The 20,451-nt window shown below is 60.3% G+C and overlaps 1 protein-coding gene across 1 annotated transcript in view; it reads left to right on the top strand.

Moving 5' to 3' along the window:
- Positions 1-20,451, top strand: part of ABCA3 (ATP binding cassette subfamily A member 3) — a 31,800-nt gene that overhangs the window by 8,778 nt on the left and 2,571 nt on the right. Inside the window, exons 8-26 of the mRNA XM_021697998.2 lie at positions 1,608-1,781; positions 3,200-3,381; positions 4,039-4,182; positions 4,662-4,791; positions 4,996-5,150; positions 5,422-5,577; positions 5,834-6,044; positions 6,894-7,044; positions 8,306-8,404; positions 9,101-9,287; positions 10,204-10,507; positions 12,510-12,783; positions 15,351-15,555; positions 15,871-16,090; positions 16,397-16,555; positions 17,359-17,531; positions 18,068-18,196; positions 18,274-18,468; positions 20,091-20,278. Of these exons, the coding sequence (XP_021553673.2) occupies positions 1,608-1,781; positions 3,200-3,381; positions 4,039-4,182; positions 4,662-4,791; positions 4,996-5,150; positions 5,422-5,577; positions 5,834-6,044; positions 6,894-7,044; positions 8,306-8,404; positions 9,101-9,287; positions 10,204-10,507; positions 12,510-12,783; positions 15,351-15,555; positions 15,871-16,090; positions 16,397-16,555; positions 17,359-17,531; positions 18,068-18,196; positions 18,274-18,468; positions 20,091-20,278 (3,436 nt within the window). The remainder of the gene's footprint in view (positions 1-1,607; positions 1,782-3,199; positions 3,382-4,038; positions 4,183-4,661; positions 4,792-4,995; positions 5,151-5,421; positions 5,578-5,833; positions 6,045-6,893; positions 7,045-8,305; positions 8,405-9,100; positions 9,288-10,203; positions 10,508-12,509; positions 12,784-15,350; positions 15,556-15,870; positions 16,091-16,396; positions 16,556-17,358; positions 17,532-18,067; positions 18,197-18,273; positions 18,469-20,090; positions 20,279-20,451) is intronic.

Raw genomic sequence — 20,451 nt, 5'->3', positions numbered from 1 at the left:
CCTTCCTTCCTTCCTTCCTTCCTTCCTTCCTTCCTTCCTTCCTTCCTTCCTTCCTTCCTGGAACACCATTTTTGCTTAAAAGAACCACCCCCGGACTATAATTACTCAGGTCACCTGGGTGTTTGGCAGGCATTTTTCTCAAATTTGCAGTGTCTTTTAAGGAGAACAACTGACAGCATCTGACAGCTTTCAAGTGAAAAATAGGATTTTACGAACTTGAAGCTGACACCCAGAGCTTGATGGTGTCCTGGCACTTAGCCTCTTAGGAGACTGGCGATTGTTAATCAGCCAATGTGATTTTTCTGTATGTTGTACAATAAAACATGTCCACACTTGGAAGATCTGCGTAGCTCAACAAACAGTACGTTCCGCACGACCGACGCATCACATTACGAAATCATGCCTGAGGAATATCCCCTCCAAAGTGCAAGGCAGACCAGCAGATTCTCACATAACCGAGCGTGAGAGGCTCATCGGTCAGTCTGGGTCCACATGGCAGCCGACCTTTGAGACGAGCAGCTATGGAGTGGTACTTGAGTGACTCTGTATCTAGGAAGAAGAGCTGCAAGTATCTGAGAAGGCTGTCCACATACCCTCCCTTGTCCAGCTGCCAGCCTGTGTGAAGCTGGTTCTCTTCAGGGGCTTCGTCCCCAACAGCGTAGTATGACAGGGTGACCGCAGAACAGCCGTAATCCCTTAAATCGGACGCTGCAGAGGCTTGCAGATATGGAACACAATGCCACTTTCCTCGCTCAATTGTGGGAAATACAGCTGACTTTCATGAAAATACTTATGTTCAGTTTTAGTGGGTTTGTTATCGTTCTGAAAAATCTTTAAATTTTCTTAGTACTAATTCGCGATCCCGCAAGAACTGGTATGCGTATACATGCGTCCGTGACCCACACGAGCACACGTTCTCTGATGTTCTCAATCACTTTTAAGACCATAGAGGGGTCTTACAACCAGAGCATCTGAAGGCCGCCAGCGCAGACTGCAGCCATGCCGGTCTCCCCGTGACTCCCCCATCACGCCTTTCCCACATGTTACCTTCCCGTCACAGCTGTCCTTGGCCCACTGGCTACTGTCGCTGCCCCAGCCCAGGGGACGCCTGGTCCCCATCTGTGCCTTGCTGCTCTGCACAGGGCTGTCCCCACCCAGCACACTCTGCTCTGCTCTGTTACTCTCTGTGCCCCCAGTGGGTTATAAGCTCCGGGAGGGGAGGAGCTCGTGTGTGTGGTTGTGGCAGGTTCCCCAGTGCCCGGCACAGGGCCTGTCTGTGGAACGGATGAGTGAATGACAGGGGACGGACCAGGTGAGAAGCAGGGCTGGGCTGGGCCGTGTCCACTGTGCAACGTCAGGGTGAAGTCTGCAGGAGAGGGCTGGGGACATCTGTGTGTGGGTCCCCGGGATGGGGAGGGTGTGTGGCCCCAGGTGGGGTCACGGTCCCTGCAGAACATGCACCCTGACAAGAGGAGAGGCCGCGGGCCGAGCCTGGGGTCCCCCAGCCCTGGCGCCCGCATCCCCCCACGCAATGGCCGATGCCGGGCAGGGTGGACAGCCCGGGCTCTCCCCTGCATTCAACACACTTGTCTTCTCTCCATCCGTAGCCAACATGGCAGCCGCCATAGGGGGCTTCCTCTACTTCTTCACCTACATCCCGTACTTCTTCGTTGCTCCCCGATACAACTGGATGACTCTCAGCCAGAAGCTGCTCTCCTGTCTCCTGTCCAATGTTGCCATGGCGATGGGAGCCCAGCTCATAGGAAAATTTGAAGCAAAAGGTGAGTCTCTTCCTTCTGACGAGCGGTCCTCGCTGACTGAGTTACTAAGAGAGTGTGCTCAGGGCCACAGCTCAGCGAGCGGGGCAGGGGACAGCAGGTGCTCCGCAGTGGGGAGGCTCTCGCCTGGGCAGGAGCCCCAGGGGAGGCAGGCCAGACCCGGACGCTCAGAGGACAGAGCGCTAACGTGCCCAGTGCGGCGACGGCCACCACTCGCCCGGAGCTCCTGCCCGGGAGCAGCTGGGGCTATGAGAGAGCAGACCTCTGAGCCTCTGCCTGCGCCTGGGGTGCTCAGAATAGTGAGGCCCTGGCCTCAAGAGTCTGTGGGTGGTGACCAGCCCCCAGTTCTTGGTCAGGTGGCAGAACAGGTGCCTCCTTGCGCAGTGAGTGGGGATGAGGGAGAAACAAGTCACAAGCCAGAACTGTTTTTGTGATTTTCGTGTAAACATCACAGGGGTTGAATAAAACACGTCTTTGGGCACAGGGGCCGCCTGCTCGGGTTTCAAGGGTGGGGTCCAGCCTGCTCCTCTGAAAGTTGGAGAGGCCCCCGTTTACCCTTAGAGCCCACCTGCTGGGGGGTGTCCTCCCGGGAGGACCTTGGAGGGGTGGAGGGGGCTGTCGCCGCCAAGAGGAGGCAGGAGGGTGAGCGTGAGCTTCTGCATGGCTGTGGCATTGTGCTGGCCTTTCCCATCTGGGGACGGACCTGTGCGTCTGCGGGTGCTGGGCCCTGTGCTGCCCAGCTTCTCTGTCTTGGGCTTCGTGGTCTCGTGGTCTCGTGTCTCATGGTCCTGGCTGTTGTGGTTTTCTAGCATGGGTCTGTGGGAGGAGGGAGGCCACGGATCATCCGTGTGGCCTTAGTTTTCATTAGAGTTGTTTTCTTCCGTGGCGGTGTCTTCTCGCGCTTCGGCCTTTAAACGTCTGTGTTTCTGTGTTTAACTGTGTGTGGTAAATGTAGACTTTTTCAACGCACTGCCCCTTCCAGGGTTCAAATACTTTCTTAAAAGCCATTAACTAAGAAGAACCTAACTGTAGAGCAACTCTTGGTTTTCAAAGTTCTACACCAATTTTACTTAAACTTCTGGTTGCTTGAAAGTGACCAAAACCAGAGCACAGCCGCTTGGAGCCGACAGAGGGTAGCCGGCCACGCGGAGGCTGCGGGCACCATTTGGGCTGCAGTGTTTCAAACCAGACAGAAGGCAAGACCTGTGGGCACCACAAGTCGAGCTTTATACATGTCTCAAGTGCTTCTATTTTTTCAAAAGACTTATACTAAACATACACTATTCATGTGGGCCTTCCCTGAATCATACACATGTATCTGTGTATTTGCGCAGTTGCACCTGTGGATGGTGCGTGTGCATACATGTACCGTGTACGTGGACACACATGGATGAGCATGGAGGTTGTGCTCTGCCTTCCAGGCGTAGGCGTCCAGTGGCAAGACCTCCTGAGTCCCGTCAATGTGGACGACAACTTCTCCTTCGGGCAAGTGCTGGGCATGCTGCTACTGGACTCTGTCCTCTACGGCCTGGTGACCTGGTACGTGGAGGCCGTGCTCCCAGGGCAGTTCGGAGTGCCCCAGCCCTGGTACTTCTTTGTCATGGTGAGTTCCGCACGCTGGCTGCCTGTGTTGGGGGTAGAGGTGCCCTCCGCACACACCCGGGTCCCTCCAGTCCCTGGCACGTGACCCAGCCCCACGTTCGGTCAGTGAGCCGTGTGTCCCCAAGGCCCTGAGACCCTCCACTGGCCGAGATGAGCCCTGCACTCCAGGGTCTGCGAGATCCCACCACCAAAGATGAACCAGGCTGACCCCGTGCTATGTAGCCCTTTGGACTGTTTTTCTACGCACATACATATCACATACACATGCTTGTGTTTATAGAAAGGGGATCATGCTGGAAAGATGCCTGAAACTTGTTTTTTTTTAACCTGACTTAGCTATCTTAAATATAAACGTGTGGATCTGTTTATAAACATACTTTTAGATTTTTACAGATACACATTTGTAAGTTTTGTTTTACTTCTCTGGATTATGTTGTCTGCACTCTGGGTAAGCCTGCCAGGGACCAAGTGCCCAGACGGCAGGTCAGGAAGGGGCTCCAAGCCTCCCCAGGATAGAGGAGGGAGGAGACACATTCCCCCTGGCGGAGGGCTACGTGCTGCGTGTATTCAGCGTGTCGGTAAACATGTTGCTGTTCATCACACACAAAATGAACCGACACGGGTCGGTTACTTGAGACCTGTCTGATTTCCATCCTAGCCCTCATACTGGTGCGGGCACCCGCGGACGGTTTTGGGAAAAGAAGAGGAAGACGATGACCCAGAGAAAGCGCTCAGAACGGAGTACTTTGAGGCTGAGCCGGAGGACCTGGTGGCCGGGATCAAGATCAAGCATGTGACCAAGGTGCCACACCCCGTGGGCTGGGCGGGTGTGGGGACCTTGTGAGCCACAAGGCGTGACACATGCCACCTTCCCCAGGGCTCTCTCCAAGCCAGGTCCTGGTCCCATGGCTGCCCTCTGACCAGCTGTCTGGGCACCAACCACTCCCCAGGCTCCATCCCCAGGGCCCGGGGGACTCAGGCTTGAGTCAGCACCACCTGGACTTAACCTCCCATCAGCTTTGCAACAAACACTTGCTGTGCTCACTGCACGGGGACGGTTGTCGGGGACGGATGTGGGGGACCTGCCCGGTGGGGGTGGGGGATGCGCTGGGGAGCAGCATGGCCTCCAGTCAGCCTCTGCCCGAAACTTCCCACCTCTGCACTGACTGGTGGTGCTGGGCATGGGCTCCCAAGCCCCTCTGGGTGGGCATTCCAGAGGGCATTCTGGAGGCAGTCGGGGGTGGGGCCTGCAGTCCAGGGCGTCCTCTGCCTTTGCTGCAGGTGTTCAGAGTGGGGAACAAGGGCAAGGCGGCCGTCAGAGATTTGAACCTGAACCTGTACGAGGGGCAGATCACGGTGCTACTGGGCCACAACGGCGCAGGGAAGACCACCACCCTCTCCATGCTCACAGGTGAGGGGCCGTGGCCTGTGCTCTGGCATCCCCGCCACAAGCCCGCTCACCCACTGAGGCGGGACCAGGCTCGCCCGCAAACTCATGGCCAGGGTGCTCGGTAGAATGAAGCAAAGCCGCGTGAATAGGACCCGGGCCACCCTCACGCCGAGCAGAGGGTGTCCGTGCTGAACTCACACCTCTGGGTCCTCTGCTTGGCCCTAGGTCTCTTTCCCCCGACGAGCGGACGGGCGTATATCAATGGGTACGAGATTTCACAAGACATGGTTCAGATCCGCAAGAGCCTGGGCCTCTGCCCACAGCACGATGTGCTGTTCGACAACCTGACCGTCACAGAACACCTGTATTTCTACGCACAGGTGAGCCGGCGGCTCAGCGGACTCAGGTCGCATGCTGGTTCTGTGGCCTGTGTGCTTGCGCCCCAGGGCGTGAGCCCTCAGCCCCAGCAAACAGAACACGCTCTGAGCAGCGTTCGCAGATCTGCACTGGGAGGCGGGGAGGGACGTCAGGGCAGCAGGTGCGGCTCACGGAGAAAAGGGGATGACACCGAGGCCAGGCTCCTCGAGGACTGGACGGGCCAGCCTCCCAGCGGGAGCCCCTGCCGGACCTCTCCGTCCCCCGCTGTTGCAGCTGAAGGGCTTGTCCCGTCAGAAGTGCCCTGAAGAAGTCCAGCGGATGCTGCACGTCCTCGGTCTGGAGGACAAGCAGGACTCCCTGAGCCGGTTCCTGAGCGCGGGCATGAAGCGCAAGCTCTCCATCGGCATCGCCCTCATAGCGGGCTCCAAGGTAGGCGGGTGGGAGGCCCCGGGGCAGGGCCCCGTGCACGCAGATGGCCGCTCGGGATGGCCGCACGGAGGCATCGGGCTCCAGGCCCCACGCGGCACGGGCTGGCTGTGGCCCCCGGATACCTGCAGAGCAGCCTGGCCAGGGCGGGACGGCCACGTCTTCACCAACTGGAGCCTCACGGGGCCTCCCGCACAGCCAGCCCGGGCCCACCACGCGGCTCTGCCACCACCCCCAGCGGCCACTGCTCTGCCTGCAGGTGCTGATGCTGGACGAGCCCACCTCGGGCATGGATGCCATCTCCAGGAGGGCCATCTGGGACCTCCTGCAGCAGCACAAGAGTGACCGCACCGTGCTGCTGACCACGCACTTCATGGACGAGGCTGACCTGCTGGGGGACCGCGTGGCCATCATGGCCAAGGGGGAGCTGCAGTGCTGCGGGTCCTCGCTGTTCCTCAAGCAGAAGTATGGTGAGCAGCGCGGGTGGGTGGGTGGGCGGCGGGGGCAGGACTGCCTCCCTTCCCCACGGGGCCCTGTCCCTGGCCTGGAGGGTCCCTGAGGCTAGAGAGGGGCCGTGATAGGAGCAGGGAGCAAAGGAGCAGACAGTCTCGAGTTGGTTAGGACGGCGTCCAGCTGTGACCAGGGAAGAGAAGAGCAGCCAGCACCAGCCGAGGCCACGGAGACCAGCGGTGCCCTTGGAGAGACCATGCTCGGTAGCATAGAGGCTCTCGAGCTGGTGGCCTGTGGCACGGTCCAGGACCGGTGGTGGTGCATGGTTTGCCACGTGAGCGTGGCTTCCTTTCTCGAGGGCAGCTCGTGGTCTGACACAGTCTAGCGTGGCGGGTCCACCCAGGTCCCGCCCACAAGGGAAGCAAAGACAGAAGCCGAGCTCCCCTCCTCAGATGCCCTGGGAGGTGCATGCCTCGTTCCCGCAGCTTCCCCCTCAGGCTGGAGGGAGGCTGGAGAGGGCGGCCGGCATCCCCAGGGCTCCCTTGTGGAGAAGGCAGGGAGCATGCGTCTCGGGGACAGTTCCTGCTGCAGCCTCTGAGACTTGGAGTCTGGAGTCCAGAGTACTGCTTGGGCCTCGTGTCCTTACCATGCAGCAGACCCCCCTCCCCCCCCACCAAGTCTTCCGGCGTCTCCGTCCAGCAGAGGACGGGGAGGCCAGGCCCGCAGGACGGCGGGCACCCAGGGGCTCCGAGGTGCATTCCCGCGGCTCTCCGGCCCCTTCCCCACGAGCCTGCCCTCATCAGGAGCCCGGGGCCAGGGGAGACAGCCTCTGCGGGAGATGGCATCACATGGGGGTCCTTGCTGTTCAGGTGCAGGCTACCACATGACGCTGGTGAAGGAGCCTCACTGCGACCCCGAGGCCATCTCCCGGCTGGTGCAGCACCATGTTCCCAGTGCCACGCTGGAGAGCAGAGCTGGCTCAGAGCTGTCCTTCATCCTCCCCAAGGAGAGCACGCACAGGTGCGCATCCCGGGGCTGCACAGGCACACGCCAGAGGAGGGGGCTCCATGGTCCTCAGAGGCTCCAGGATTAGAGGACCCACCTTGTCCCTGTTGGGCTCAGCCAGCGGGCCTGTGACAGCACAGGGTGAACTAGCTTGCTGGGCCTGGCAGGCAGGCCTCCCAGGGCTGCAGAGCCGGCAGACCTTCCCGTACCTGGAGGGAAAGTGTCTGCGGCCCCCAGCCGGGTCAGGCCTGCACGGCAGCTTCTCCGAGTTCCTGTGGGATCCTGCATTTCTGTCTCTTCCTGGTGTCGGGCTTGGAGTCCTGCAGACCCCTGGTGTGGGGGGTAACAACCAAACTCTCGATTCACATTCAGAAACTGCGGGTGTAAATTTGGAAAGTACATTTAATCTTTCAAAGAGCCCAATTGACTGGTGTGGTTTTAATAAATTCATAGGGTTCCCCGACCCGGTCACACCGTGACTTCATCAACATCTGCACTGTGACCACGCGCTCATGGTTTTTTTCCCAAAATATGCTAGTGAACCTTCTAGAAAACTCTTTGTCTGAACCTCCAGTGACCCCCCCCCCTTTAGAATAGAGTCCCAATAGCAGGGTAAATGGTATCAAGTTCCCTCCTAGAAAGGAGGTGTGTTTGACTTCCCCATCAGCAGGATGGCAGAGACACCATTTTACCCCATGGCTGCCAGCCTCCAGTAAGGTTTTCTTAAACATCTGTGTATCCAGTGGGTGAAGTGGCATTTTGTGTTTTTCCGTTCCTGCCAGCAGGAGGTGGAGCCTGGCCGCTATGCGTGCTCTGGACAGTGTGCGTTCCTATCTCTTGCTCGTTTGTCCATCAGAGTGTTTTATATCTTTATTATCAGCCATTTTTTGCTGTGGTTTTTTTTCCAGTTGGTCATTGACTAATTTTGTGGGATTTGTTTCCCACGGGGATACTTTACGTGTAATGGGTCATACCGTTTACTTTGGGATTTTTTCCTATGAAGCGCTACCCCAGAGTCAGATGAATATTCACCAGTTTCTTTAGGTTTGTTCTGTGATTTCAGGTGGACGAATACTACGGAATGCCCCACAGGCCCAATACTCAGGGCAGAAGGTCCCGTCGGGACCGAAAAGGGGGAAACCAAGCCCGACCTCAGGGTTTCTTTGCAGTGGCTTTTCAAGGACGGAGGTCCCTTTGCTCCCCCAGACTGCCCGGAGAAACAGGCTGCCTCAAAAGTCACTGAGACGCGGCTCTTCACTCGGGGTCTTGTTTCCAGGTTCGAAAGTCTGTTCGTTAAGCTGGAGAAGCAGCAGAAGGAGCTGGGGATCGCCAGCTTCGGGGCCTCGGTCACCACCATGGAGGAGGTCTTCCTCCGGTCAGTAGATGCGCATTTCCAACAGTCTGGGCGCACGTGCCTGTTAAACGTGAGACAGTGAGGCAGCCCCTCCCCCCACACCCCCCGAGGGCAGCCGGACAGCCGGCTGCAGGCAGGGCCCCACGAGCCCCACACGTTCACCAGGCAGAGGGCCGCTGAGCTCAGGTCTCCAGAAACTTCTGCCCCTCCCTCATGGGGAAGTGTGCAGGCGTCCCGGGGGCCCCTTCCCGGAGCAGGTGTCTGTCCGTGATGAAGGTGGGGCTGGACAGGCAGACCCCCAGAACTGCGGGCACACGGCGGGGCAGGGACGACAAACGTGTTTACCAGACTTGTCTTGAGTGCTTATTTGGCAGACAGGGTGCTAAGAACTAGAAGTACAAAACTGGTGCGAGGTAAAGGTCTGTGCTTGAGGATCCCGGGTCCTAGGGGAGGCAAAAGAGTGGCCGGCCTCCCTGCCTACACTCCCCACACACGCCCGGCCCATCTCCCAGGGAGGTCCTCATGGGCAGGGCCTTGTCTGGATGTCTCTGCCGGACTCCACTTGGCTGCGGTGCCTGGAGTCTGGGGCATCTATGGATGAGTGAGTGAGGAAATGAACCACCTACCAGCCGGCAAAGCCAATGGTGTGCTCTTCTCCCAGTGGGACGGCGTCCGCGAGGAGCCGAGCGCTGACCAGCCTCTTGTGTCTTGGCGCAGGGTCGGCAAGCTGGTGGACACAAGCATGGACATCCAAGCCATCCAGCTCCCTGCCCTGCAATACCAGCATGAGAGGCGGGCGAGCGACTGGGCCGTGGACAGCCACCTGTGTGGGGCCATGGACCCGACCAACGGCATGGGCTCCCTGATCGAGGACGAGTGCACCACTGCCAAGCTCAACACTGGGGTGAGCGCAGAGGGCTGGGGGCCCCTGAACCCCACCTGTTGGCATCCACGGGGGCCGACGAGGGCTTGCGGAGGCTCAGCTCCCTGGGAAGAAAGTAGATTGCAGGTCACACAGTCATGGCAGAGAGAAGGAAAACCCGGAGCATTTTTTTTTTAAAGATTGTATTTATTTATTCATAAGAGACAGAGAGAGAGAGGGAGAGGGAGAGGCAGGCTCCCCGCTGAGCAGGGAGCCCGATGCGGGGCTCGATCCCAGCACCCTGGGATCATGACCTGAGCTGAAGGCAGACGCTTAACCATCTGAGCCACCCAGGTGCCCAACCCGGAGCATTTTAATCAGCAACTGTCATTTCCTCTTGTTGTCACTGGGCCGCTCATGAATGAGCGAACATTGCACATGATGCTCACGGTGCTCCGTGTACCGAGGGCTAGCCGTAGGCCTCGTGCTCGCTCAGTGAGGTAGAGGGCAGCATAGGCCCCATTTTGCAGACAGAACACGGGGGCCCTGGGCCCAGGGGCACAGCCGGCGTGTGGCCGAGCAGGCCTCTGACCCTCTGACCCCGGCACCCGCTCTGGGAGGACAGCAAAGGGCAGCCCCTCTGCTCCCATGTGAGCGCAGGCCGGGTCCTCCCACCAGGATCAGGGGAAGGGCAGAGGCTTGGCTCCCCTGTGGGACCGCAGCTGGTCCCCCAGCGCCCGGCGCCCGCCTGGCCTCCACAGCGGTGAGACCACCGCCCCCGAGGCCACGTCATGTTACTGAAGGAGTTTTGCGAGCAGCCCCTAGGGCCTTGGGGCGCATGTCAGCCCGAGGCCTCAGGCTTGCATTTGGACCGGCCGCTGCTGCTTCTGGGTGGGGGTCCCATGCTGGCCTGCGTGGCAGCCGTGGCAGCCGTGGCAGCTCGTCCCCTCTGCCACAGCTCGCCCTCCACTGCCAGCAGTTCTGGGCCATGTTCCTGAAGAAGGCCACGTACAGCTTGCGCGAGTGGAAGATGGTGGTGGCCCAGGTCCTGGTCCCGCTGACGTGCGTCACCCTGGCCCTCCTGGCCATCAACTACTCCTCAGAGACCTTCGACGACCCCAGGCTGGAGCTGACCCTGGGCGCGTACGGCCGAACCGTTGTGCCCTTCGCCGTTCCAGGGGCCTCCCGGCTGGACCAGCTGCTGGCAGAGCGTCTGAAAGACATGCTGCAGGCTGAGGGCCAGGAGCCGCGGGAGGTGCTGGGTAAGGGGCGGCCGCGGGGCTCGGGCCGAGTCGTCTGAGCCCGGCTGCTCAGCCCAGACACCATGGGCATCCGGGCCGGTTGGTTCCTTGCGGTCCCGTGTACCGTGGCATGTTCAGAAGCACCCCCCTTCCCTGGTTACGTCACGACATCCAAAAACGCCTCCAGACATTGCCACTGGAGGAGAAGGCCATCGCCCGAGTCAGAGGGAGACATGGGGCAGCGTCTAGGCCTAAGGTTTGCCCAGGCAGCCGTGGACCACGGTTGTCTGTTTTGGGGCCGTTGTAGGTGAAATGCGAAACCTCCGTGGCCTCTGTTTGCCGGGCTGGTCACAACGTGCACTGAGGGGACTCAGTGCTTTCTTCCATCACATCAAACCCGAACCATCCACGTCCCTGGTGGTGGCAGCCGGACACTGCCCTGGGCTGAGAGCAGACCTCGCGCTCGGGTTAAAAGGGTCATGTGGGAAGGCTGGCTCGGTTCACCGCTCCCCTCCCACATCCCGGCCGGTACACTGGGTTGCCAGCCGATCTTGGCAGGAATCAGGTTCTTGTTTAGGAAAAGGCTGAATGCCCCTGGCACAGGCCAGCCCTGCAGTGGGCACTGCTGCTGGGGAGGAACGTGAGCAGCCCTGCCCACCACCGTCACTGGGTTAGCCCCGCTGAGACCACAGTGGGCGCTCTTGTCATCTCCGTGCCCCCCCAGCCTTGTTCGCTGGCTGCCACCCAGCCTGGCCCCAGGAATTTGGGGCTCTCATGGCACACGGTGGCTCTGGGGCATTCGGGACATAGCCTCAGGTGCCCCTGGCCTGAGTCCTCCTGGACGGCCGAGATGTCCATTCCCTTGTCAAGCATGCGAGCCCGCGGTTTTGACTACCTCACTGTGTGGTCTTTTTACGCTGTATTTAAGGACATCTGATTCTTTTCTTTGTGTAATGACAGCTGTGGCAGGCTGGGGCGGATGGAGCGTTTGTAACTATTGAAGTTAGGGCTCACAGACATGTCCCTGTCCCCTCATTGACCCTGGGTCCCGTAGGGCAGGTGTCTTTGTTGGACCCATTTACAGCTGAGCGAGAGGGAGGGCCAGGGCAGCGAGGGTGTAAGCAGGTGCGTGTGATGCTGGACCATGCAGCCAGCAGCGAGCATAGGGCAGACCCCGGCACCCCTGGTCAGACCCCCTTCTCTCCAGGCATCTGCCAGGGAGCCAAGTGAGAGCCAGCAGGACTGTCCAGAACCCGAATGCCCGGTCCAAGACCTGAAGTGGGAGTTGGCTGGGGTTCTTCCGGGTGACGAGGGAATGCTCCTCCTCCCTGCACCCCCCTCCCCCAGGCCACTCTTTTTTTTAAAGATTTTATTCATTTATTTGAGAGAGAGAGCACGTGCACGCACAGAAGGAGAGGTAGAGAGAGAAGCAGACTCCCCACCGAGCAGGGAGCCCGATGTGGGGCTCAATCTGGGGACCCCGGGATCATGATCTGAGCCGAAGGCAGACGCTTAAGTGACTGAACCACCCAGGCGTCCCAGGCCATTCTTTTGAAAAACCATCTTATTTTCTTCTGAAAAGGTACTTATTCATTCCATAGAAACTGGAACACCAGAAAAACAGGCAGAGGTCCTGTCTAATTGCCCCCCCAACGAGGGCAGCCCCTCCCTGTCCCCTGGCCGCCCCTCCCTGCATCTGCTGGCCCGCCCAGTGCCCATCAGCTGAGACAGCTCTGCCTTCTTCTGAGCAGCCTCCTCCCTGCCATGCCAGCCCTGGTCCACGGCTGCTCCTTTAGTGTCCCCCCCCAGGGGGCATTTGTGGGGCACAAGGAGGAGCTTACTCCGCCCACATGGCCTCCTGTGGCTACGGTGTGCCTGCTCACCGGAGTCCTGCAGCCTCAGGCCCTGCTGCTCCCATGACATGGCTCCTCGGCCCGTATCCTTCCTGCGGTTCCTCCAGAGCCTCAGGCACGCACCCCAGGGGGCTGTCCTCCACCACTCACCCTGCCATTGTCCCCCCCAGGTGATCTGGAGGAGTTCCTGATTTTCAGGGCCTCGGTGGAGGGAGGCGGCTTTAACGAGCGGTGCTTGGTGGCGGTGTCCTTCAGAGACGTCGGCGAGCGGACAGTGGTCACTGCCCTGTTCAACAACCAGGCGTACCACTCCCCGGCTACTGCACTGGCCGTCGTGGACAACCTTCTGTTCAAGCAGCTGTGTGGCCCCCGGGCCTCCATCATGGTCTCCAACTACCCCCAGCCCCGGAGCACCCTGCAGGCTGCCAAGGACCAGTTCAACGAGTATGTGTGCCGCCCCCGCCCCCTGCCCCTCTGCCAGAGCCCCACCCCCAACCATCAGGACCAACCCCCGGGGCAGTGCCAGGGATCACCAATGGCATTGTGTCTGCCTTCAGGAAGCTTCTGGGTTCTGGCCAGGGAACCCCTGCCCTACATCTTCCTCAGCCTTTCATACTCTTTCTTTGGGTAGCTGGTGAGACCCTGTCCTCCATCCACTGAGGTCTCCGAGGGGGGAACTCCTGAGGATTTGGAGGGCGGCCGGGCCCTCTTCCCAAGTCTGTACCCAGCTCTTGCTGACTGCTGTCCCCAGGGGTCCCAGCACACGACCAGGATGCAGAACACAGCGAGGTCAGGGGTCACTGCCCGAGGCAGCTGCGAGTCAGGAAGCCCCATGGACATCTCTGTTCTCAGGCCTCGTCCTGCCCTGATGCATGGGGGACTCTCCCCCACACTGGTTACAGAGCCCCCCAAACCCTGGGACCATCCAGAGAAAGCCCGAGAAAATCAGTTAATTTCAGAACCATCACCCCATGTAGGGCAATTAATGGGGGTGGCAGTTTCATCTTCACGCCCTGCCCCATACTGGACTGCACTCTGGGCCCTACACAGACCCTACGCGGTCTCCCCCTCCACGACCTCCACGACCCGAAAGCAGAGACACGGTGGCCGTTGTCTGCCCCTCCAGGAGCAGACGAGCACACTGCAGGGTTGGAACCACACCACTCTGGGGCCTCCACTTTGACTAGGCCCTGGGGAGACAGGCCTGTGGGGCCTTCAGACCCGGGCGGGGCAGGGGCTGAGCCAGAACAAGGGGCAGCTCCCTCCCGGTGGGTTCAGTGTGGTGGACAGGGCGGTGGGACTCTGTTTTGTGTTTGCAGCGTGAGCAGATAGAACTGTGCACCCGTGTGTAACGTACGGTCAAATGGTCGTTAGCGTGTTCGGAGCGTGGGGCTCTCGGCATGCTTGCGGTCACTGACGCACGAGGTCACATTAGTTCCAAATGAGTGGTGAACCCTCACCACCTGGATCTGGTCACATCCCTGGTCACACGAGTTCCAGAGTTTTTTCTCCTGTGATGAGCAGTTTTAAGGTTGTCTCTCTGAGCGACTTTTCGACACGCGATCCAGGATCGCTAACCTTCACGGTAATCCCCATGTTGTACGCGACAGCCCCAGGACACGTTTATCTTACGACGGGAAAGCCGTACATGTTGACCCCTCACCTGCTGTGCCCACCCCCTACCCCCCACCTCTGGCAACCACCAATCTGTTCTCTGGGTCTACGACTTCCATTTGGATTTGGGTTTTTTCAGATTCCATACGTAAGGGAAATCATAGGGTATTTGTCTTTCTTTGTGTGATGTACTTAATTTAGCTCACTGTCCTCAAGAACCATCCACATTGTCACAAATAGCAGGATGTCTTTGTTGTGGCTGGAAAGTATTCCCTTGTGATTAGACCCTGGTTTCTTGATCCTGCCGACGGACACTTGGTTGTTTCTCTCTCGGCCGTTGTAAGCAATGCTGCCACGAACATGTGGGTTCGAGTTTTCGAGTTTCGAGTTTCCGTTTTCCGAGAAAGTGCGATTTCTGGAGCATATGGTGGCTCTGGGTTTAACTTTCTGCGGGCCCTCCGCGCTGTTCTCCCGAGCGGCGGCCACCCCCATGTGCATTCCCACCGACAGCGCACGAGGGCTGCCCTCTCTCCACGTCCTTGCCCGCACATACCGGACGTGAGATCTCTGTGAGGTGGTCTCTCCCTGCGGCTTTGATTGGCATTTCCCTGGTGCTTCGTGGTGCCCAGCACGTTCTCGTGTGCCTCTTGGACCACAGTGTGATTTTACTGAGCGAGCCGTCACGCCCGCGGGAGCCCCAGGACACAGCAGTCACTGCCAATCCTCCTTCCCCTTCTCCAAGCGGCCTCCGCGCTGTCCCATCTGGGGACGTACCTGCTCAGGACATCTCCTACTGATGGAATCGTATAGTGAGAGGCCTTTTGTGACTGGCTTCTTTCACTTCCAAGGCCCAGCCATGTTGTAGTGTGTATCCATAATTCTCTGTTTCCAGCCAAGTAGCATCCAGGTGTCAAAATGCCATTTTTGAGACAGACGGGAAGTCTTTAAGCAGCAGAGTAACGCCCCCCGTGCTGGTTTCTGACAACCGATTGCAGAATGTGGGATGCGCCCAATGCGGGAGATGAGCCGCTGGGGGGGCGGGCCTGGCCAGGGGGGAGCCAGCCACAGGGGGGTTCTCAGGAAATGTGGAAAGGCAGATCAGTGGTGGTCCGTCACCTGCATGTCTGTGGGGAGTGGGGGGCTGGGAGAGTGGTGCTGCCATCACTGGGGACCGGAAGCCCAGAGGAGGAGTTCTGGGGTGGATGAGATTTTCCCTGCTCTGAGACCCGCCCCCCCTCAACACACACACACAGCTCTGGCATTCTCTCTTAACCCCCGTTAGCGGCTGGGCCGCTCCACCGCATGCTTTGGATGGTGACCAGTGACTCAATGAATGTCCCCTGCTGCCTGGTCCCCGCTCAGTCCCTGACCTGCCCCGTCCCCCCAACCCCCCGCAGGGGCCGGAAGGGATTCAACATCGCTCTCAACTTGCTGTTCGCCATGGCGTTCCTGGCCAGCACCTTCTCCATCCTGGCAGTCAGCGAGAGGGCCGTCCAGGCCAAGCATGTCCAGTTTGTGAGCGGGGTCCACGTGGCTATTTTTTGGCTCTCCGCACTGCTGTGGGACCTCATGTCCTTCCTCGTCCCCAGTCTGCTGCTGCTGGTGAGGGCTGCGAGGTGCTGGGACACCCCCCTGCACGTCACAGGGGTTTGCTCTGGGGCCCCTGCACTGACTGCAGCCAGCCTGGGGTGCATGCCGGCTGCTCAGCCCCATCTGGGAGGGTGGCCGGGAACACCCCTCATCTGTGTCTGTACCCCCAGCCTCCGCCCCATGGTGGTGGGCAGGGCCCCAGAGCGGCGTGCCCCATGATGGCTCCAAGTACAGAGGGGCGTGGGGCAGGTTATCAGGGGGAGTCCCAGGGCTGAAAGCCACCGGGGAGACAGGGCCCCCGAGCCACCTGCCTCTGTGCCGCCGCAGGTGGTGTTCAAAGCCTTTGACGTGCACGCCTTCACGCGCGATGGCCACATGGCAGATGCCCTGTTGCTGCTCATGCTCTATGGCTGGGCCATCATCCCTCTCATGTACCTGATGAACTTCTTCTTCTCGGGAGCAGCCACTGCTTACACGAGGCTGACCATATTCAACATCCTGTCAGGCATAGCCACCTTCCTCATGGTCACCATCATGCGCATCCCAGGTGGGGGCCTGCGGACCCCCCGCCCCTCACCCCTCACCCTGGGTGCCTGCAGAGCCACTCTGCCCCGAACCTGGGCGGCACCAGCGGGCACTGGGCCAGGCCCCTCTGCCAAATGTGGCCCTGCTGGGCCCGCGGCACTTCCGCCTCAAGGTTTCAGCCGGGAGGGGGCGGGGGGGCTGTCCCACAGGTGCCGTCCTGGGAGGGCCTGACACCCCACATGGGGGTAACACCCGGCTGGGCGCCTGGCCCCCACACACCGCACTCATGTGTCCCCCAGCGTCCACTGGTCTGTGCCCCTCCCCACAGCGGTCAAGTTAGAAGAGCTTTCCAGAACCCTGGACCACGTGTTCCTGGTGCTGCCCAACCATTGTCTGGGGATGGCGGTCAGCAGCTTCCACGAGAACTTTGAGATGCGGAGGTACTGCACCTCCTCGGAGGTCGCGGCCCACTACTGCAGGAAGTACAGTGAGTGTCCCCATGGCCGCCCCTCACCACCCTGCACCCCGCGGCGGGGCTCTCCTGGGGGGGACCTTTGTTCCGCTCTGTGAGGGGGTGCCCCCTCACCCCAGGCCACCCCCAGGCTGACCCCTGGGTCCCTCTGCCACCCAGGCATCTCTGTATCTCCAGCCTCCCTCATCTTTCTCCTACAAGGACGTCTGTGGTTGGATTCAGGGCCCATCCCAAATGCGGGATCTCACCTCGAGACCCTTAGCTTTTTACATCTGCAAAGATCCTTTTTTAAGTGGAGTTGCTCATGGGTTCTGGGGGTTAGGACGTGTCGTGTTGTTCTGGGGGCCACCTTTCAGCCCACCACATGTCCTATCAGTGCCTGGACCAGTCTTCAGCTGTGGTCATCTGTCACCTCTGTGACCATGGGGGTGAGGTGGGGGGGTCACATCTTCACGTCTCAGTGCAGCCCCGCCCCTCCCCCTGAGCAGGGAAGGAGCGTGGGAGTGAGCAAGTGAGGGCATGACTCGGTCACTTGTCACAGGCACCCCTTGCAAAGTAAAACTGCTCACAGATGTCGGCAGTTTTTGGGGCTTCTGTGAGGCAGTGACAAGCACAGGGTGCAGCCTCGGAAGATGAGTGGACCCTGTGCCCTCACAGCCTCCGTCGGAGGCTGGTGTGCAGGCACCTGTGGGCCTAGAGATGGGCTCGGGCTGGGACGCGGGGTGAGGGGCACGTGGGGCAGGGGGGGCGCACAGGGCGGGGGCACATGGGACGGCACGGGGCAGGAGGGCGTGGTGCTCACTCCCTTGCCCACACAGACATCCAGTACCAGCAGAACTTCTATGCGTGGAGCGCCCCGGGGGTCGGCAGGTTCGTGACCTCCATGGCAGCTTCTGGATTTGCCTACCTCAGCCTGCTCTTCCTCATCGAGACCGACACGCTGTGGAGGCTGAAGACCTGCCTCTGTGCCTTCTGGAGGAGGCGGGCGCTGGTGAGTGACCCCCGGCACTCCCCACACCTCCACCTCCCTCTGGCCTGGGCAGGTGCACACATGGGAGGGCCGCCGTGCTCACCAGCCCCCAGGCTCTCCAGTCCCGGACCCTGGGGTCCCCACAGCCTCTGTCTTGGCAGAGGCTGTCGGACCGGTAGCCCTCGTGTTTGTCACCTACCTCCCGTCCCACAAACGCAGCCTGGGCGGAAACTGCACTGGGCGGACACAGGAACCCAGGGCGGGGGGTCTGCTCTGACCTGTGAAGACCGCTCTGACAAGGAGCTTCTGTCCACATAGTACAGCCCCCCACACCCTCACCCGAGGCTCTTGGCTTTCTCAGTGTGTGCTGCACCATCCTTGCTCCTTGGCTGTCTGCATCTCCTCGGTGCTCATGTCAGCCCTTAAGTCCACCAGCTGTCCTTGTGAAAGCCCTGAGTCAGCACACCAGCGGTCTTAGAGACCCCCGCCCTTTGTCCCATGGAAGAGGACACCCTGAGCTGGAGCTCACCCATGTGGTCTTTTTCCGGAACAATTAGACGGAAGCGTACGCTCGGACGTCAGCACCTCCTGAGGACCAGGACGTGGTGGATGAAAGGAACCGGGTCCTGGCCCCCAGCATGGACTCCCTGCTGGACACACCTCTGGTTATCAAGGAGCTCTCCAAGGTAAGGTGGGCCTCCCCACACGGGCCCCGGGCACCCCCCTTGGCTGCCTGCAGGCCCCAAAGCCCGGTGTCCCGCAGGTGTACGAGCAGACGACACCCCTACTTGCCGTGGACAAGATCTCCCTTGCAGTCCATAAAGGGGAGTGTTTCGGCTTGCTGGGTTTCAACGGAGCCGGGAAAACCACAACTTTCAAAATGCTGACGGGGGAGGAGACCATCACATCTGGGGATGCCTTTGTCGGGGGCTACAGCATCAGCTCTGAAATCGGGAAGGTGGGTGCAGCCAGAGAGGCGGGAAGGGGGGCCCCGTGGAGGCAGGGATGGGGCTCGTTTCTGGCTCACGGCACGTGGACAGGAGGACGAGGTAGTGACTGGGGCCAGAGCAAAGCAATGGGGAGGACAGAGAGAACAGGAAGATAAGAGCCCCCTAGGCCCGAAGGGCCCAGGCCACAGCCTCTCTCTGAGAAGCCGCTTCTCTGGCCCCAGGGCCATGGTGCTCACAGCACTGTGCAGTCCATGTGCACAGATTGATCATAATGGTGCCCTGAGCTGCTCAGACCAGGCATTCCATCAAGAACCACAGCTGGGTAAAATGTCAGTGACAAAGCCCATTATTAAGAGCATCATAGAGCCCGATGCACAGTGAGGAGCCCCAGCCAAAATTCTTGAGCCCCTAGAGGCATGGCAGGATCCACCTCTACAGAGAGCACACGGTGCTCCTGGCCCCCCGGGCACAGGTTTCAGGGCCTCATTGAGTGAAGGGGAGAAACCGAGGCCCGGGGCCCCCATGGTAGGGTGTGACATGAGACTTTCTCCACGTGGGGCCAGGTAAGGATGAACCAGGCTGCCCTCCCACTCTCTGCACCCCTGGGGATTGGGTTGGGGGGTCCTCTGTGTGCCGAGGGGAGAGGCAGAGCGTGGGCCAGGGCCTTGGGGCAACCGTGTGTCCCATCTGGCAGTGGGGGCTTCTAGTCCGCCATGCCTGCAGAGTGCCGCCCACATTGTCTGGAGGAAGGCCTTCCTCTGAGGCCCCCAAGAAGCCCCAGACAGTGTTCCAGGGCCTGTGGGCAGTTCACACACACTGAGAAACAAAGGAAGCATAGGCCCGTGTCAAGAACCCGCAGGAGAAAAAAGCCCAGCACTTCAGATTTGCCACCGCCAGACCTGGATTCTAAAACACCTGTGTTTACCGTGTTTAGAGAAACAAACAAGATTAGACACACAGGCAGGAAAAAGAAAACCATAAACACATCTTAGAAGCTGGAGAGGGAGGGGACTCATCCATTTGTCTGGTCTGAGCTCCAGGGGGTGGGAGAGCACGGGGACTGGTACTGAGTGATGGGGCAGCGGCAGAGAGAGGGTGTTCCCGGGCGGCTGAAGCCTAGGAGCCCCCAGGAGGGTAAAGAGAGAGAAAACCCCGTCTGGAATCCACAGACCAGCCCCAGGCTTGCCGGCCCCTCGCCTGCTGCTGCAGTAGCTGGGAAGACGGTGCGGCTGCACGGGGTCCAAGCGCCGTCCGCCCCAGAGGCGCCGCCCACAAACCCCTCCTTGATCAGCGGGAGCAGAGGGGAAGGGCTTACATGCCCCGCGCCTGCTTAACGTCTCATGGGTGCAGGAGCGGTGACACAGACATCACAGTGATGGTGGCCTCATGCTCCTGCCCACCCCGCATGCCGTGGCCGCATTGGCTCCTGCAGTCTCTGGCGCCTAGGGGTGGGGTGGGATGTGCGCCCGGGCATCCGCGAGCTGGCCAGGGCCCTCCGATGTCCCTGACAAAGTGCAGTGTGGGGGCCGCCGGGGCTTGTCCACCGCTGGGCCGCCCCACACAGATCCACTGGGAGAAACCTGGAGGAGCCCCCCTCTGATCCGCTGCACCCCCTGCACCCCACCTCCAGGTGCGGCAGCGGATCGGCTACTGCCCCCAGTTTGACGCTCTGCTGGACCACATGACGGGCTGGGAGACGCTGGTCATGTACGCCCGGCTTCGGGGCATCCCCGAACGCCACATCGGCGCCTGCGTGGAGAACACGCTCCGGGGCCTGCTTCTGGAGCCACACGCCAACAAGCTGGTCAGGACGTACAGGTGCGGCTGCACTCCGGCCCCCTAACCGCCCTGTGCCGCAGTGACTGCCGCGCCCCTGGGGTGGAGTCTTGAGTTTCCCTTACCGTAAAGCTGGGGGCAGCCGAACGGGTCCAGGGCCAGAGCTCCCACCCGTCTTTCCAGGATGGGATGGGGATCTGGCGGCATGACCCAGG

Source organism: Neomonachus schauinslandi, chromosome 5, assembly GCF_002201575.2.
Source record: "Neomonachus schauinslandi chromosome 5, ASM220157v2, whole genome shotgun sequence".
NCBI classification, from domain to species: Eukaryota; Metazoa; Chordata; class Mammalia; order Carnivora; family Phocidae; genus Neomonachus; species Neomonachus schauinslandi.
This window is presented reverse-complemented; position numbering and strand designations above follow the sequence as displayed.